We start from the raw sequence: 20,211 nt of genomic DNA, 5'->3' as shown, positions 1-20,211 counted from the left end.
CAGCACTTTCACTGGATAGAGGTCGCTTGGTAAAATATCTATCCAAAGAGGTTTGGCTTTGCCTACTTTTTAAAATGTTTCTAAAATGACTTAGGCAAATGTCATTACTCTGAGTAGCAATACAGCTAGTGTGAACCTTTTTGGGATGTTTCTTTTCAATAAAATCAGTCACTTTCTGATAATACCTGAAGATTTCCTTTATCGAGCGAGATCCTTCCACGACGAAGCAAACACGCGGACTGAGACCGATGAACAGAAGTGAATAAAAAGTGGTGCTGCGAACAAATGTAACATCGTATGGTGAGTTTTTGTTCGTATCGTGGAGCAAAAATATGTTCGAATTTCGTGTCGTATCCTGAAAATTTCGTATGCTGGGGCATTCGTATCCTGAGGTACCACTGTAATAGAATATTTTTGGGAAAATGCCAATAGATATACAGTATAACTGAGATGAAACGTATAAATTATAGTATTAATTAATGATTGATTTTTATGTAAATGATAATAAATTGACTTTAATCACTTAACAATTTTTTGTATTTAGTTTACAATGAATATGATAATTAATAAGTACAAACATAAATGATAAATATTATTATTATTACTACTGTTTGATTTTAAAAATTAGGTTTTATTTTATTTATTTTCTATCTGAACTTACAGTAGGCCCTTAATTTAACAGGACTAACTGGGGCTGTCTGCTATTGCCAAAAGTCTGTTAAATCAAATAAATTTTAAACATATATTAATGAACTTATAATTGTATGGGATGTATTAAAATGTTATAATGTATAAGTATGAAATTTATAAAATTCTTTTTACCCTGCGGGCACTAAAGTTTTTTCCATGCCCACTGTGGTCAACCCTACAAGTGGAGAAGGTCTGTTCAGATACCTTGGGCTTCATCCCAGATGGTGTGGGATGAAGCCCAAGGTATCTGAACAGATCACTCACGAAAAATTCTTGGGTTTTTTGACTATCCAGGTTCAATTCAAGATACCTCAGAGTGATAGGCTGATGTCTTAACAACTTTGGCTATCTACCCAGCAGAATAAAATATTATTACAATAATATTGAATAATTTATGTGTGACACTAAAACATTTGTTAAAAATATAAAAATAAATTTATGACAAGAATCAATTAATTAAACAAGAATTAATTAAACATGTCAAAAACTATACAATATAATGGAATGTTTCCACTACTATTGCTGACTTATTGACCCAGTTATTAAAGTTATGTTCAGAACTGTATGAATTATACTGAACATTGTAAATATTTCTTACATCAAAACTAAACATAGAGAATTCATAAATGAAAATATTAAACAATTAGATTTATGAAATACAGTCGACCCCCCTATAAGATCATTGATTATTCCGTTTTATATGAATTCCATGTTGTACGAGTCACTTAGATTTTACAAATACATGTACCGGGCTGTGAACGGCTCACGTATTTGTAAAATTTAAGTGACTCGTACAACATGGAATTCATATAAAACGGAATAATCAATGATCTTATACGGGGGTCGACTGTANGTGATAAGAAAACAGGAAAACAACATTTTATCTTAATTAAAATGTTTAAAAATATTTATATATTCCATAATATAATTATAAATTAATGACATTCATAATATTATTTCATAGACTAAATAAATATTGAGTAAATAAAATGAAATAAAAAGAAGTAAAAAAAAAAAAATGATTAATTTAATAAATTACAATGTTACAAAAAACAGCCAAAGTAATGTCTGACCAAAGACATTGAAATATATAACAGATTATTTCTGAGCATAGATTGTCTTCAATTACATGCATAAAATACAAAATATATAAATTACAAATTATATATATAATTTATATATTTTGTATTTTATGCATGTAATTGAAGACAATCTATGCTCAGAAATAATCTGTTATATATTTCAATGTCTTTGGTCAGACATTACTTTGGCTGTTTTTTGTAACATTGTAATTTATTAAATTAATCATTTTTTTTTTTTTACTTCTTTTTATTTCATTTTATTTACTCAATATTTATTTAGTCTATGAAATAATATTATGAATGTCATTAATTTATAATTATATTATGGAATATATAAATATTTTTAAACATTTTAATTAAGATAAAATGTTGTTTTCCTGTTTTCTTATCACTCTAGCTAAATAATTTATAACTTCCTTTCTAATGATCAGATTACATTAGAATGCATTAGGTGATCTGGATAGATTTTATTTATTTTTATAATGAATATTTTATTGGATTAATGTTTTTATATTATAAAACTATTATGTACTTGTTTTGCCATTTTCACATTTTTAAGCTTCATAACAACTATTAATTCTTATCTCTTTAGAGTTACATACAAGTCTCTTTAGAGTCTTATTCTTATCTCTTAGAGTTACATTTTAAATTAAACTTTTTAGGTTTACAATATATATACATTCATATTAGAATTCAAAAATGCTAAACATATTTCATATGTCAATATTAATTCGTATACAGTTAATGTATATTATCTGTATATGAAACTAGTATTTAAAACTTAATACATTTAAAATTATTTTCAATTTGTGCTGACAATAGATATTTAAACATGATATAGGAAATTTTAAAGCTGTCAGTATGGTTTTAGATAGAGATGGATGATAAAATATTCTGAAAAAAATAATTTTTCTACGTGATAAATAATCATCTGTCTTCTATAAATTGTCTTCTTTTTATGCAGTTACATCTTTGTGATTAAGTGGGATTAGATGAAATTTACAATAAATACTTTGAAGCTAGTTGTATTAAATGTGAAAAAAATTGTATAATACATTAAAATATTTTTAAAATATATTTTAAAAAAAGCAAATTTATTGATAGTGATACTATTAAAAAATATACTAGAAGTGCACCTAATTATTTTTATTTATTAATTATCATATATGATAATACATATTATTATCACATACAGTTTTTTCATGAAAGATGCAATCCTGAAGTGAAAAAAGAGAGGACTTAAAAAATATCATCACGTAACTAATTATATTTTAAACTAATTTAACTCAAGTAGTTTCTTAATGAGAAATTTGATAACATCGGAAGACAAGTNTCATTTTTTTTTTTTTACTTCTTTTTATTTCATTTTATTTACTCAATATTTATTTAGTCTATGAAATAATATTATGAATGTCATTAATTTATAATTATATTATGGAATATATAAATATTTTTAAACATTTTAATTAAGATAAAATGTTGTTTTCCTGTTTTCTTATCACTCTAGCTAAATAATTTATAACTTCCTTTCTAATGATCAGATTACATTAGAATGCATTAGGTGATCTGGATAGATTTTATTTATTTTTATAATGAATATTTTATTGGATTAATGTTTTTATATTATAAAACTATTATGTACTTGTTTTGCCATTTTCACATTTTTAAGCTTCATAACAACTATTAATTCTTATCTCTTTAGAGTTACATACAAGTCTCTTTAGAGTCTTATTCTTATCTCTTAGAGTTACATTTTAAATTAAACTTTTTAGGTTTACAATATATATACATTCATATTAGAATTCAAAAATGCTAAACATATTTCATATGTCAATATTAATTCATATACAGTTAATGTATATTATCTGTATATGAAACTAGTATTTAAAACTTAATACATTTAAAATTATTTTCAATTTGTGCTGACAATAGATATTTAAACATGATATAGGAAATTTTAAAGCTGTCAGTATGGTTTTAGATAGAGATGGATGATAAAATATTCTGAAAAAAATAATTTTTCTACGTGATAAATAATCATCTGTCTTCTATAAATTGTCTTCTTTTTATGCAGTTACATCTTTGTGATTAAGTGGGATTAGATGAAATTTACAATAAATACTTTGAAGCTAGTTGTATTAAATGTGAAAAAAATTGTATAATACATTAAAATATTTTTAAAATATATTTTAAAAAAAGCAAATTTATTGATAGTGATACTATTAAAAAATATACTAGAAGTGCACCTAATTATTTTTATTTATTAATTATCATATATGATAATACATATTATTATCACATACAGTTTTTTCATGAAAGATGCAATCCTGAAGTGAAAAAAGAGAGGACTTAAAAAATATCATCACGTAACTAATTATATTTTAAACTAATTTAACTCAAGTAGTTTCTTAATGAGAAATTTGATAACATCGGAAGACAAGTTTTGGTAGTTTTTATACTGTTGTGGATAAATATTAACATTTGTACAAAAAATGTTGCAAGGGTTGCATGCAAATATTTTCTAAAAAGATTCAAAAATTTTTATAAATTACAATATGTGACACCAAATTCATAATGAATAGTGTATAAAATATTCAAACATTTCTAAATAATCTAAAACAATATTGTTTAATATTATATCTGATAAAAATATAAATGAGAGTAAGTTTTAAATATTAAGTGAGAATACATATTTTAATTAGAAATAATATTTTTAGATTAATTAATTTTGATAATTATTGTTTTCTTACAATTTTATTTATATATTTAAATACAAAATAAAATTATAATTAAGTATATTTATTAATTAAGAATTTTTCATTTTAGTGCACAATAAGAATATTAATAAAATATAATGTTATACAACTTTTAGAATAATTTATAATAAAAGATATTATAGTATAGTATCTAATTATTATTGATTTTAAATTAGGAACTTACTGTACCTTCAGTTCCTGCTGAAGATGAACAACAAGGTATTTAAATTAAATTTTTTAAAATAGTTTAGAACAGTGTTTTTCAAAGTGTGGTATTCATATCCTGTGGTATACAAAATGTCTTCAGAGGGTACATGGCAATTTTTGACTATATGTCATCAGGGCTATCAAGAGTTTATAATTTTTTTAATGGTAGAGTGGAGTCCTTTCATCTCTTAAAAGGTCCTTTTAGCCTTTTGTTTTTGAACAAAAGAAATATGTAGAATGTTTCTTCATTAATAAAAAGCAATCTTAAAAGATTTTATTTTCTGTTAGTAAAACTAATGCTAATATTATAAGGCTTGGAATCACTATGGACTTCTAACTATTCTCTGGACCTGGGGAAAAATCCCCAGCTCTGATAGCTCTGTATATATACCACTGATGCATAGAATAATTAAGAAAAAATACTGTAATGTAACAAATTGTTTTAAATGTATATATTTTTAAATAAATTATATATTTTGATGAATTTTCCTACTCAAATTGTGATAAGTTCATTTGAGTAGTTTGCAATCGATTTTTTTTTCTTTTTTTTGACAAAGGGTCCTCAGTATTTATGAAAATTTGAGAAGGATATATGGATGTCAGAACTTTGGAAAACATTGATTTATAAAATGATATTTTTATTTGCTGATATTTGAACTTAATTATATTATAATTATCAGTTTCTAGAAATTAAATTAAATTAAAATTGTGCCACTTGCATTATAAAAAATACACTGCAATTATTGATAAATTGAAAAACAACATATGTTAGGAATTATGTTAAATTGTAATATCAAAGAATTATCTGTTGATTTATTAAATGAAATTGAACCTCAAATAATGGTATTCTTCCAATACCATTATTTGAGGTTCAATTTCATTTATTCTTCCAGTAACAGCCATCCCTTAACTAACCATTTTCCATCAATGTTTCTGTTTGAAATACAGTGGAACCTTACTTAACGAGTATAATTCATTTCAGAATCTTACTCGTAATGCAAAACACTCGTTAAGTGAAACAATTTTTCCCATATAAATTAATGTAAAATATGATAATGCGTTTCATGCTGAAAAAAATATCAAATATTTTATGTATAACATTTATTCAAAGAAAATTATACAATTGTTGAGGAGCATGAATCATCATCATCATTTCTTCTAGTATGGAATGAACCAACCTGGAATGCAAGTTCAATTTGCAGAAAACAAAAAAAAAATTAAAATTTAATTTGGAATTGGTCATTAAATTTAATACAAGATGGCAGCATAACTGCCTACCTCTAGTCAAATTAATTAATTTCTAATATTTAATTATAATTTTTACATAGCCCAAGAATTTGGAATATCATTTGGTGTGTTTATTATATAATGAGCTATGGTTGTTGATATTTATACATAATATGTCTGAACACAAGTTTGGAAAAACGTGTGATCACAAATGACACTAAGATGCAAGCAGAATGAGTGCTAAACATAGACTGATATAACATGCGCACAATCTGGGACTTCCCCTCTTCTCGTCACTTGTTATGCGAAACGTTGCTTGTTAAGAGAGTCATTTTTTTACAATTTGTTTTGCTCATTATGCAAATTATTCATTATGAGAGATGCTTGTTAAGTGAGATTCCACTGTACAAAGAAAATAATCTCCAAACAACTGTATCAAAGATTTGACTTGCCCTTGTTTAGAAGTTTGACTGTATTATGTTTTACAATGGTAAGAACTATATAGATTATAATAAAATATTTTAAAAACAGTAATATAAACTTTATTTGTTTGATAATACTATTATAAAATCAGTTTAATTTAAATCAGATTTTTAAACTAAATATTCCAAAAAATAAAAAATTAAGGATAAACATTAGTAAAAATAATATAATATGAATTTTTTTTTCATCAGAGCTAACTTGGATGCAATTTTTCAAAAATTCTACTTTAGAATATTTTTATTTTTAAAATTTACAAAATTTTTAAAAAATTCAATAAAGTAGATAATACATAAATGTCTTATTATGTTGTCTTTTTGCACACACATTTATTCACATATTTCGTTTTATTCCCTAAACTAAGAATTTAAATTTTGAAACTAACTAACCTATCCTGTAGCAAAATACTGCTGTAAATAGCAAACAAAAGTGAGCAACCTTAACCAGTTTATTACTTCATAATTTAAGTAACTTATCAGATTACTGCCACCTCATGAATATTAATCTGTTTTAATGACTTAAAGAAAATAGTTTTATCCTTACATTATTTAATTATGTATAAAATTAAAGTGATTTACATGTACTTTGCTTTTAGGATTTTATAATCCAGTTTTACATTTCTACTTTATCAATTCTTTTTTTGATGTATTTATAAAAACAGTTAAAAATTTAATTTTATCTCATTGTTATTGTTCCTTCATTTGCATTTAAATTTTTTTTTTCTTTATACTCTGGGATGAAAATCTCATCATAAATAAACATGTCATTCTTTATCATAAGATCATTTATTTTATTGTAGATCAGCTTGTTTTCCTATATATATATATATATATATATATATAATACATTTTCTTTTATTTATCATTATTTATGCAACATAAAAGTAAGATCTTTAACAGTGATAATACTCTTCATAAATATCTTTGTAGGATTTTTAGATGTTAAGACTTGTTAACTATAAATGCACTCTGATTATTTAAGCAATTGAAACTAAAGAATGTTTATACTCAATTTAAAGTCTATAGTTCAATTATAAATAATTGTATAGCTTATGTCTCACCAATTTGGTGTTTAGAGAACACAGGTGTTCAGAGTGTTACACAAAAAAAATGTTTTTATTGCAAATTGATTCCAATATACTATAACATTATTTTAATTTATAATTCCATGTTTACTATTTTATTCGATACAATGAAGTTTATTAGTTTATTGCTTCATTGTTTCACGAGAACAGAAAACATGGAATTCTTTATTGATTTTGAATAAATTGATGCTAATGCTCCATGTAATAAAAAGTATATGAGTGATGTTTTGTGGCCTCAGAAAGGTTGAGAAATGCTGGTTTATTTTATTGTGGATCAGCTTGTTTTCCAATATATATATATAATACATTTTCTTTTATTTATCATTATTTATGCAACATAAAAGTAAGTTATACAAATAAATTGATTCAGAAATTATTTTCTTTAGAAAGTTATGTATCAGAAAATGTATTAAGATTAGAATTAAATAGTATGCAATATAATGAAAAGAATTAAACTGTACAATTTTACATTGAAATTTGGTAAAATTTAAATTATCAATGACACAATTAAATTTGTATATTATAAGTTAAAAACATTTGATAAGGAACATTTTTGTAATAATTTATCTACAGTTCATGAAAATGGAAAAACATTATAAATTATATAATTGTGTTTGTTTTGATTTGCTTGTATTCTTTCTTTGTAATGAGAAAAATTTTCTAATTCAATAAAGGTGATTGACTTGATTTGGAAATTAAATAAAATCATTTATTTAGTTTTTTTTTAATCGTACATTTCGTGTTTGTTACTAACTGATTGAAGATATTCTAGAATTTGAACAAAATAAGCATTAATTAAGAATGAAAGTTCCAACAAGAAAGAAATATCTTCTGTGATTTAATATGCACAAAGTTGATTTTATTGGAGAAACAAATTATTTTTTATAAATTTTAAACATTTGTAAAAAAATTTATATAAATAACACAATATAAATATATATTTTTTAACTGTATGATTTATATTTTGAATTATCAAATCTCAGATTTGATTTGTAGTTTTTTAATTATTATTAATATAATTTATATATCTTTAAATTAAATCCGGTTATAAACTTTTTTCCTTTCTTTTTGACATATGCTGCTAGGTGCATTAAGTTCATTAAATACCCCTCAACTGATGTTGAGGGGTATTTAATGAACTTAACCAATCCAGTCAAGACTTGCCAGTTTTAATGATAATTTATGTNGCATGTTACTTATCGATACAATGGAGAATAATCATTTAATATTTAGTGTTTATTTCTTCATTATTCTTATTATATGAATGTATAATTATGTGATTTTATAATGATAAGCCATTTAAAATACTAAGATATATAACTATTGTATTAATTAAAATATTATGATTTATTGTTGTTATAGGAAGTCTTGTTAAGCAATTATTGGAAACTAAAAAAGATTTAGAAGGTGGAAGTCAGCAATTACCTTCCAGAAAAGTTGAAATTGTAAGATTATTTTATAGTTTATTATTTATTATTAAAAGTTTTTGATTGAAGTGAAGATACATTAATTTATTTAACATTTTATTCTAATGTAATCAAATAATTTTTAGGATAAATCTCAGATGACTGATGTTGCAAGAAGAAGAGAGAGAGAATCCACTACTAAAGAACTAGAACAATTAAGGTCTTTTATTCAGACCGTTAGTCGAAGTGCGAATCCATTAGGAAAAATTTTAGATTATTTACAGGAAGATATTGATTCTATGCAACAAGAATTAAAAATGTGGCAAGAAGAACATCAGCAAAATTTGGTTGCATTACATCGAGAAGAAAGGTCAAGAAAATGTTTCTTTTTTTGTATAAAATTTATTTCCAATGTAATATATTCTCATATATTTATTTATTTCTATAGTATAACGGAAAATGTTCTAGATCCATTAAGAGCACAATTGGAAGAATTGGAACAGACTGTACAAGATCAATTAGACAGTATTAGCACTTTGAAGAGTTCTATATTGCGCAACGATGAACGTATCCACCGCATGTTAACTGCTGTCAATCAGACTCACGATTCAGAAGACATGCAACTATTTTAATGTCACCATTAGTGCCATAGTTATTAATTAACTTCACCACGTCATTATTTTAATTGATGTGATAACAGAAACTCAAATATTATCAATTATTTTCTCTCTTTTTTCTAAATGCTCAAAGATATTTTTGAACTTGATTTATTTGTATAGTATGTTGAAATAAGATGCCTGTTACCAAAGTAAGTGCCTGTTTGTATTAATCCGTCCACTCGTTTGCTAAATATATAATTTATTGTTATATTTGAGAAGCAATACTTTGTATTTTAAAATTTTTGCACAAAATTTGTCAAGAGTGTTATTAAAAGCATTTATTCAGTTCCTACATCCTTCTTGTGTCTTAATTTAAACTTTGATACATTCATTCAGTAGCATATTTATACTAAATGCATATTATTAATTCTTAAGATGAACTTAAGATTTCTTGTTATTGTTCTGCATTTATTAGATTTTTGATTTGATTAAGTCAACATTTATCATCATGGAGTAATTAAGTATTCAGATATTGTTCGTATTTGATTTAATAAAGATTTTATCATTTAAATCAAACGAGTTATCCAAACTTGATCATCTAGTCTCACATAGAATCAGCTAAAAAGCACTATTTAGGATTCAGTTCACACACAAAACAAAATAAATTACGATTTTGTTAAGTAGTGATAAAATATTTAATTTTAATAATTTAATTCCTGTAAAATAACATGAATATTTATTAGATTAAAAAAAATTTTTGAATGTAAATTGTCCTCATCACTCATATGCTTTTGATTTATATGTCTGTATACTAAACTATAAAATAATTTTTATGAAAATCAGCTTAAAAAACCTGCATTTTTGACTTTGAATATAAAATCTTTAAGTTCTTATGCTAATTTAATGCACTAACTATGTAACTTTTAAAAATACAAAAAAAGAACAATTTTTTTAATATTAATTTCATGTTTTTATAAGAGGTATTATGTTTTATTACACTGTAAAATATTACTATAATAATAGAAAATAGTTTTATATTGATGGTTAAATCATTGAAATAATTAAAACTTTTATGTTTGTTATTTGTTATCAAGAAAACATAAAGTTATGTTTTCTTGAATTTCTGGCCATCCCATTGTGGACCTGGCTGAATCCATAATGGGCTTGCTAAAAAAGGCCCTCTTAGTGCCCACAGGGTGGAAAGAATTAAAAAGTAAAAGATATGAAAAATGAAGTGGCTTGTTACAATCTTTGGAAGAAGCAATCATCTTCTCAATATGTAACTATCAAAACTATATGGGAGTTGTGGTATCACAGGCATGTTACTTATTGATACAATGGAGAATAATCATTTAATATTTAGTGTTTATTTCTTCATTATTCTTATTATATGAATGTATANTTTAATTAAATAAATAATATAATTACTTAATTTATTTAAAATTTTACTGAAAGATGTTACATTTGCATTTTAAAATTTTATTAATGAAATTAAAAAAAATGCAAATGTAGCATCATTACAGTAAAATTTCAAAGTTTACACTTTAATTACTTAAGCCAAACTAGTATGGTGAGTACTATTTTTGGCAGGTATAAATTATTGTTTAACCAACATGTAGTTGTACTCATACAGAATATTAATAATATGACTATACTGATTTAAAATTATATAAAATACTGTAAAATATATTGATCTAGTATATTTTAAGTGTCTTTATATCAAACATAATAGTTTTATATGAAATAAGTTTTATTTTTTTGATTAAAATTGCGATTTTTATCAGGAAGGAGAGGGTGTAGATACTAGGAAATCGTTTGATATGTTCACATATTAACAAACGTTCCGGATATACAGTGCAGTGAATATCCATAAAACAATAGCTTTAGTTAAGTAAACGCTTGATATTCTAACCTTTGTATTTTTGTATTGAATGAAATGATACAAAATGCACCAATGAACGACGTTATAACAGAGTGACAACCGGTTTTTACTCACTTTGCATACGCCTCTGGCAAATATATATATATTTATATATTATAACAGACTGTCGACCCTTACTTATTCTTATCGCCAGACTGCTGCAGATATGGTACTGAGTCTATTGCTTCTACTAGTTGTCTACAGGTTAAATGTATTGGGGGAGAAATACATCAGTGGAGACAACAGTGATGAGATTGCAGCTACTCAATATCTTAGCTCTCATAATCGAGTCCTGGCAGAAAAATGCAATATTGTAGTTCAAGCAGAATGGAATTATGCAACAAATATTACAGAAGAAACCAAGAAAAAAATGGTAAGTTTCCATTTTTCTATTGATAATTATTAATTACGAACATTTCCAGCGGATATCAAGTTTCTGTGTAAAAGGATTTCCGATTTTTTTTTTAGCTTCCTAATTAATTAATATAGATTTTAATTTAACTTTATTTATTTATTTTAATAAATACTTTTTAATATTTTAAATATTTTTCATTCTTTATATATATAATAATGATAAATCAAAAAGAAGAAGCGATTGAAAGTACTACATTCAACTTTAAAAATAGTCTGACATGATAGCTAACTTAATTTTTCTATTGTGAAACCAATTATTTAGTTCGATCTTCAGCTTTCTATCGAACAGTATACCAGTGACTATGCAGTAAAGGTGAATTTACTTGTTATTGTTTAAAAGCAATAGGCGTATCGGCAATAACTGCAATATCATCTACTCGCAAGATTTTCGTTATTCTACGAGTGATTATAAATCAGTAAAGCAAAACTTTTATACAAAATACAAAAAAAAAAAATTGATACTAGGGTGTGTCAATTTTTTGTTGTTTTTCGAGGACTTACTCAAGGAAAAAATCATTGAGCCTGAAAATAAATTTAAAAAAATAAATAAATATCCTTCAAACTTATAAACAATAGCTTTTATATATACACACATCACTAGTTAAATCGAAAAAAATATCGCTGATAATAATTAATTAATTTTGCGACTTAACCAAATGATGTCAGAGCATAACTTGTTGCTTATAAGTTTATTCTAAATTTAATTGGGTGTCTTCTTCCCGGAAGTGTATTATTTTATGTTTTTTTTTTCTAGACTTAAACTTTGAACTAGAAACAAGTAGGTAGCGACCTTACTTCAAAGATAACTGCCCTCGTTTACTGTCAAAAGATTACTTCGGGCGGTCGAATTTAGATGTAGCAGGTCTAGTTACGTCATAATATAAATTTTCAACATTTTCTGATAAAAAAAATCTATTGAATTATTTCGAGTAAAAGTGTCAGTTTTTTTTTCTTTAATTGATTAAATGGAAAGTAATTTTCTGTAAAGATCAAGCCTTTCTAACTTTGCAAGGCCATTTCTATCATTATCTATAATATAGATAGGTCATAATCTCGTGATATTTTTAATAAATATTTAATAATTATATCTAAGATTATGCTAGCGTGTATATGAGATCGATCATTTGTAATTTAATATTTTCATAAATTATTTCAGAATATTCTTCGCTGTATATAAAATTATCCACCAATTTTATTACAGTTTATGACAAATTTCGCTATTAAACTGATAAGAAATGTATTGGAAGGATTGGATTTGATGCACGCTAATCTTTCCCTTTTGCAGGAAAATCACACCGTGAAACAAATAGATAAACAATAAATACTTCTATAATTCCCTCTTCCTTAAAACTAACAGAACATATTTATTTTTTCCGGAATTTGCCCCAAATACTTTAAAGGTAATTAATACATCAAGAATAACTGCACTTGTCGTGGTTTATGGTCTATTCTAATTTTAAATATTCGCATTGCTTAGTGGAAAAATGAAAATAAATGAGAAATATACGTTTATAATTTAATAAAATTAAGCTTAATTTAAATTAATACTGAAGTCTTTTTAAATTTTAGTTAGAAGAAAGCTTGAAATATGCCGAATTCGTAAAGGAAGCGTGGACGAACAGTACGTCTTTCGCATGGAAAACTTTCAAAGATCCTCTGATAAGACGTTGGTTTAAAAAATTGTCTGTACTTGGTAAAGCTGCCCTCCCAGACGATCAATTAAGAGAGGTTTGTGTAAAAATTAGCTAGAATTTATTATTCTTGCCACGTATACAAGTATATTTATTTATTTCTTCCAGTACGATAGCTTGATAGCTGATATGAAGAACATCTACAGCACATCTAAAGTATGTCCGTATAAAAAAGAAACTGATGAAAAGTGCAATCTCTCGCTCGATCCGGGTAACAAATATTATTGATTTAATGAAAGAAAAGATAAATTTAAATATTTATTTTTGTTGTAGGGTTGACAGTATTATTAATTTCTATTGTAGAGTTGACAGAAATCCTTACTAAATCTAGAAACTATGAAGAATTGGCTTACGTATGGAAATCGTGGAGAGATGTTTCTGGAAAACGTGTCAAGGATAAATATATTCGCTTCGTAGAACTTAGCAATAAGGCAGCAAAATTAAATGGTATATATAATATAATTTGTTGTATAATGAGCGATCGCCAACCAAAGTCCTATTTTTATAATTAACTAGCTACGTGTGCCCGGAGTTGCTCAGACTTTCGAGGGGGTGAGGATCAGTGATGTCGAATTAGGAGAGGGTGATAAAAATAATGGTCTTAGTAACTAAAATGTATGTTTATTGGCCTGAGTATGTGCAATAATGAAATTGCAAAACACGAAAAGTTGCTCGAGCTTAAGAGAGGATGGACTTTAGGAGTGGTTGTTAGGGACCTCACAGTACTTTTTATATGTGAAGAATATTCATACTGAATTTGGTGCAGATACATTGAATAGTATAGAACCCTTTACCTAACATACGTACATAAATACGTACATATTTTGACATATATATATGTTATAGTTCACATATTATCTTTACAAGCAAAATAAATAGTAAAAATAAAAATAATAATAGAATTTTATTGTATTTTAAATTCGAGAGACTATTATCCATAATTTTTCAAGTTCATCACATAAAATTTTCGTGTTTACAACTGATAATATATTAAATATCGCGAAGCATATCACGACCTTAATCAAACCAGTTTTGAATTTATGAAGGTTACTTCAAATCTTAGCATTTTCCTGATCTATTGAACGCATCGCATATATTTTTTTTTCTTATTTTTTAAGCGGAACTAAACTAGTTTTAATAAATAAAAAATCGCGGCAAATAAATCGTCAGATTTAGATATAATTATTCGTTTTAATTTTAGGATTCGAAGATATGGGTGAAATGTGGAGAGAGAGATACGAGTCGGACACTTTCCAGCAAGAAATTGAACAGTTGTGGAAACAAATACGTCCCCTTTATGAACAACTTCACGCCTACGTTCGTAGGAGATTGATTAAATTGTATGGAAGTGACAAAATTCGTCACGATGGTCCAATTCCCGCTCATATATTAGGTAAGAATGATAAATTTTGCTGCATTTTCAAAATTACATTGAATTTCTGTTTTTCCTTTGGTAGGAATTAAACTATAGTTTTAACACACACCGACATTATATGACATACAAAACTAATCAATTTACAGATAAATACAACAAAAATTCCAACTCAATTTGTGCAACAATTTGTTGCACATGCTTGTCGTTTTCCTTAGTTCTTTATTATAGAATGAATAATGCATTGCAATAATATTATAATAGTCAATCATATAATAATTGACAAGTATTTTATGATGATAGGTGTAAAGAAAACGATAAAAATTAGCCCAGCAGTGGCACAGTGGATAAAACCATGGAACAGATTGATGAGGTCGCGGGTTCGCGCCCACCAACGGCTCATCGCGTGGAGTTATCCGGATTTTCGTTCACGTGTCTAACATCTAAATAGAGATAAATTTTTCAAGTCTTCCCTGGGGCCTTTCTACGAATCAAATATCCAAACGGTATAAATTAAATGAAATTAGAGGTTTCGTTTGATGGAAGAAGACAACGCAACACACGGACGATTAATCATTGATAGTTCTCCCAGGGAAAATGGTAGCTATTTATTACATTCGTCAAGGAAACCTGGAAAACTACGTGCCCTAGTCTGTTTGCCAGGCACGAACCCGCGACCACCTATCAGTGTTTAGTGATTTCCGTTACTGGTGGGCCGGAAATTAGAGGATGTTACTATTTAGCAGCATTAAATGCATGAGAAATAGTGCATGTAGTATAGCGTTCAAACATATTTTTACGAAATTTTGCAACAATATCTTATAATTTTATTTATAGCTTTAGATATAATATTAATGTTATTAATAAAAATGAAATCTCTCTTAAATACGATTTTATTTAAGATATTAACACAAGTAATTAATGTACTGTACATATAAACAAGTTATGTTATTGTAACATGTCCAATATGGCAACTTGGATCATAACTGGATCCAATCCTGATTTCTTCACGTTTGCAATACATAAACAAGGGTCAGTTTTCCTAGAAAACTGTTCCCTATTTATGCATTGCAAACGTGAAGAAAACCCGGAAAACACGTGACCAGGCGTGAACCCACGACCAAGCTGGTTGGCGAAACTTTATCAGGTTTTCATTCTTCATAGGTTGATACGATTGAAGCAATGTTACAATAGTAACAATTTTTCTTAAAATTCTTGAAATGACAAACGTCAAACAATTTTTTAAGTGGAACTTTGAAGAAAATTTGTCCAAAAACTCGAGAAAAACATTAACGTCAGTACATATCAAGTATAAAAATTAAATAATCATTATCGATCAAGAAAGGACACTGTTCCAAATAAAGTATGATTCATTCTGTTGAGATATAAGAGACACTTTCTTTACTTGTTTCTTTATAAACACACACGTAGACCTATATATGTTTCAGTTGCGTTATTAAAATGGGTTGAGTTAAAAAAATTGCCTATTAAATTTAAAGTAGCTCGCGAAATATAGCTTATGAATTGCTGCGCTAGATAAGGTAATTTTTTATAATTGTAAAAAACACGATGTCTGCATTTTTTATTGTTGTTTACATAAGTTCTTATTAGTGTCAGTGGCGTATATATGGAGTGAGGGGCTACAGGGGATAGGCCTTCTCCATTGACACACAAAAAATTAATTAAATTTTATTTGTTTGAACTACAAAACGTTGTTTCTAAAAGCATGTTAATAAAAGATAGTTATTAATTTCGCAACTATTTTTGAAAAGCTTTCTCTGGAGAGGCCAGCAAGACCATTTGGTTAGGGCCTCAAAAATCGTTGTTAAATGATTCAGTTTATTGCAATTCATGTGTATTAAAAATATTATACTATTATTAATATCTTGTTTACAGGAGAAAAAATAATATAATGAAATTAAATTTTTAACGGTATTTCTTTATNTCAAATCTCAGATTTGATTTGTAGTTTTTTAATTATTATTAATATAATTTATATATCTTTAAATTAAATCCGGTTATAAACTTTTTTCCTTTCTTTTTGACATATGCTGCTAGGTGCATTAAGTTCATTAAATACCCCTCAACTGATGTTGAGGGGTATTTAATGAACTTAACCAATCCAGTCAAGACTTGCCAGTTTTAATGATAATTTATGTTTGTTTTAAGAATAAACTTGTAGTACTAGTAGTTTGTTTTTTCCCTTTTTAACATGTGCTTGCTAATTTTAATTTTTCTTGTATTTTCAGGTTACTCTAATACATTTTTGCTATTTTAATTCATTCAATAAATTGTTTTGTTCACATAAAAATTATTGGAAATAATTGTTTTCTGTGGTAATCTATAACTAGTATAATTAGAACTAGTATAATTAGTCAGAACTAGTATAATAGTATAATATAGTCAGATTTTATTGTCATTTATCAAAACTCTCAATTTATTAATGAAATGTATTTTGATTCTTTTTTTTGTGTGTGTGTGTATTTTCACATGTTTTGATATGTTCGTAAGTTTTGATTTTAATAAACTTTTCACCTTAATTTTGCAATAATTTAAATTAAAAAAAAAATTATGTTAATTACAATAGAAAAAAATCTTGTTAAAATATTTAATAATAATAACATTTAATAAACTTTCTTTAAATAATTTTTAAAAATTTAATAAAATTTTTAATGTCAGTGAAGTATATTTAAACTTTTCACACTTTTATAAAATTTTGATCAAATGGGGATTTTTTTCATTTTAAATTCACCAAATTTTAAAACGTTCATATTAATATTAACTTAATAGCTCATAAGAAACACAAAATTTAATTGTAAAAAAGAATAAAAATTAGAAAAAGTAAAACTAATTTTTTTTAAAACTAAAATATGTTTAATTTTTACATTTTTCATATAATTATTATTATCATTAATTATTAAGTTAACTTATTAAATTCTTAAGATAATTAATATTCAATAACATCATTAATGCTAGTCAATAGTATAAAAACAATTAATATGTTTAGAATAAATTACCAAGTGATTAATTATAGTTACTAGAAGTTTATCATCAGTTAAAAAAATTTATTAATATTAATTTCATGTTTTTATAAGAGGTATTATGTTTTATTACACTGTAAAATATTACTATAATAATAGAAAATAGTTTTATATTGATGGTTAAATCATTGAAATAATTAAAACTTTTATGTTTGTTATTTGTTATCAAGAAAACATAAAGTTATGTTTTCTTGAATTTCTGGCCATCCCATTGTGGACCTGGCTGAATCCATAATGGGCTTGCTAAAAAAGGCCCTCTTAGTGCCCACAGGGTGGAAAGAATTAAAAAGTAAAAGATATGAAAAATGAAGTGGCTTGTTACAATCTTTGGAAGAAGCAATCATCTTCTCAATATGTAACTATCAAAACTATATGGGAGTTGTGGTATCACAGGCATGTTACTTATCGATACAATGGAGAATAATCATTTAATATTTAGTGTTTATTTCTTCATTATTCTTATTATATGAATGTATAATTATGTGATTTTATAATGATAAGCCATTTAAAATACTAAGATATATAACTATTGTATTAATTAAAATATTATGATTTATTGTTGTTATAGGAAGTCTTGTTAAGCAATTATTGGAAACTAAAAAAGATTTAGAAGGTGGAAGTCAGCAATTACCTTCCAGAAAAGTTGAAATTGTAAGATTATTTTATAGTTTATTATTAATTATTAAAAGTTTTTGACTGAAGTGAAGATACATTAATTTATTTAACATTTTATTCTAATGTAATCAAATAATTTTTAGGATAAATCTCAGATGACTGATGTTGCAAGAAGAAGAGAGAGAGAATCCACTACTAAAGAACTAGAACAATTAAGGTCTTTTATTCAGACCGTTAGTCGAAGTGCGAATCCATTAGGAAAAATTTTAGATTATTTACAGGAAGATATTGATTCTATGCAACAAGAATTAAAAATGTGGCAAGAAGAACATCAGCAAAATTTGGTTGCATTACATCGAGAAGAAAGGTCAAGAAAATGTTTCTTTTTTTGTATAAAATTTATTTCCAATGTAATATATTCTCATATATTTATTTATTTCTATAGTATAACGGAAAATGTTCTAGATCCATTAAGAGCACAATTGGAAGAATTGGAACAGACTGTACAAGATCAATTAGACAGTATTAGCACTTTGAAGAGTTCTATATTGCGCAACGATGAACGTATCCACCGCATGTTAACTGCTGTCAATCAGACTCACGATTCAGAAGACATGCAACTATTTTAATGTCACCATTAGTGCCATAGTTATTAATTAACTTCACCACGTCATTATTTTAATTGATGTGATAACAGAAACTCAAATATTATCAATTATTTTCTCTCTTTTTTCTAAATGCTCAAAGATATTTTTGAACTTGATTTATTTGTATAGTATGTTGAAATAAGATGCCTGTTACCAAAGTAAGTGCCTGTTTGTATTAATCCGTCCACTCGTTTGCTAAATATATAATTTATTGTTATATTTGAGAAGCAATACTTTGTATTTTAAAATTTTTGCACAAAATTTGTCAAGAGTGTTATTAAAAGCATTTATTCAGTTCCTACATCCTTCTTGTGTCTTAATTTAAACTTTGATACATTCATTCAGTAGCATATTTATACTAAATGCATATTATTAATTCTTAAGATGAACTTAAGATTTCTTGTTATTGTTCTGCATTTATTAGATTTTTGATTTGATTAAGTCAACATTTATCATCATGGAGTAATTAAGTATTCAGATATTGTTCGTATTTGATTTAATAAAGATTTTATCATTTAAATCAAACGAGTTATCCAAACTTGATCATCTAGTCTCACATAGAATCAGCTAAAAAGCACTATTTAGGATTCAGTTCACACACAAAACAAAATAAATTACGATTTTGTTAAGTAGTGATAAAATATTTAATTTTAATAATTTAATTCCTGTAAAATAACATGAATATTTATTAGATTAAAAAAAATTTTTGAATGTAAATTGTCCTCATCACTCATATGCTTTTGATTTATATGTCTGTATACTAAACTATAAAATAATTTTTATGAAAATCAGCTTAAAAAACCTGCATTTTTGACTTTGAATATAAAATCTTTAAGTTCTTATGCTAATTTAATGCACTAACTATGTAACTTTTAAAAATACAAAAAAAGAACAATTTTTTTAATATTAATTTCACAATGATGGATTAATATTATGCAAATGAATTGACTATGAATTAAAAGAATATGATTTATATTTT

The 20,211-nt window shown here is 25.7% G+C and overlaps 3 protein-coding genes across 3 annotated transcripts in view; all 3 read left to right on the top strand.

Moving 5' to 3' along the window:
- Positions 1 to 4,634: 4,634 nt before the first annotated feature.
- Positions 4,635 to 9,885, top strand: LOC111622281 (TRAF3-interacting protein 1-like). Its single transcript, XM_023364638.1, has 4 exons — positions 4,635 to 4,747; positions 8,889 to 8,971; positions 9,079 to 9,302; positions 9,381 to 9,885. The coding sequence occupies exons 3-4, from the start codon at positions 9,091 to 9,093 to the stop codon at positions 9,562 to 9,564; spliced, it is 396 nt and encodes a 131-aa protein (XP_023220406.1). The 5' UTR covers positions 4,635 to 4,747; positions 8,889 to 8,971; positions 9,079 to 9,090; the 3' UTR covers positions 9,565 to 9,885.
- A 1,398-nt stretch (positions 9,886 to 11,283) lies between these two features.
- Positions 11,284 to 20,211, top strand: part of LOC111622279 (angiotensin-converting enzyme-like) — a 23,927-nt gene continuing 14,999 nt past the window's right edge. The window contains exons 1-3 of the mRNA XM_023364636.1: positions 11,284 to 11,825; positions 13,436 to 13,594; positions 13,666 to 13,768. Of these exons, the coding sequence (XP_023220404.1) occupies positions 11,619 to 11,825; positions 13,436 to 13,594; positions 13,666 to 13,768 (469 nt within the window). The 5' untranslated portion in view covers positions 11,284 to 11,618. The remainder of the gene's footprint in view (positions 11,826 to 13,435; positions 13,595 to 13,665; positions 13,769 to 20,211) is intronic.
- Positions 18,492 to 19,535, top strand: LOC111622282 (TRAF3-interacting protein 1-like). The gene is made up of 3 exons (XM_023364641.1): positions 18,492 to 18,621; positions 18,729 to 18,952; positions 19,031 to 19,535. Exons 2-3 carry the CDS (start codon positions 18,741 to 18,743, stop codon positions 19,212 to 19,214), a joined length of 396 nt encoding a protein of 131 aa, XP_023220409.1. The 5' UTR covers positions 18,492 to 18,621; positions 18,729 to 18,740; the 3' UTR covers positions 19,215 to 19,535.

The sequence above is a fragment of the Centruroides sculpturatus genome, unplaced genomic scaffold (genome assembly GCF_000671375.1).
Source record: "Centruroides sculpturatus isolate CEXI.00-Female unplaced genomic scaffold, Cexi_2.0 scaffold337, whole genome shotgun sequence".
Lineage (NCBI taxonomy): Eukaryota > Metazoa > Arthropoda > Arachnida > Scorpiones > Buthidae > Centruroides > Centruroides sculpturatus.
The sequence above is the reverse complement of the archived record's forward strand: the minus strand, read 5'-3'. Positions and strand labels throughout refer to the sequence as shown.

Bases quoted from the DNA above. Each gene is read 5' to 3' on its own strand.
- LOC111622281 (XM_023364638.1), top strand. From the start codon at position 9,091: ATGACTGATGTTGCAAGAAGAAGAGAGAGAGAATCCACTACTAAAGAA. The intron at 9,303-9,380 runs GTCAAGAAAATG...TTATTTCTATAG, and splicing joins GCATTACATCGAGAAGAAAG to TATAACGGAAAATGTTCTAG.
- LOC111622282 (XM_023364641.1), top strand. From the start codon at position 18,741: ATGACTGATGTTGCAAGAAGAAGAGAGAGAGAATCCACTACTAAAGAA. The intron at 18,953-19,030 runs GTCAAGAAAATG...TTATTTCTATAG, and splicing joins GCATTACATCGAGAAGAAAG to TATAACGGAAAATGTTCTAG.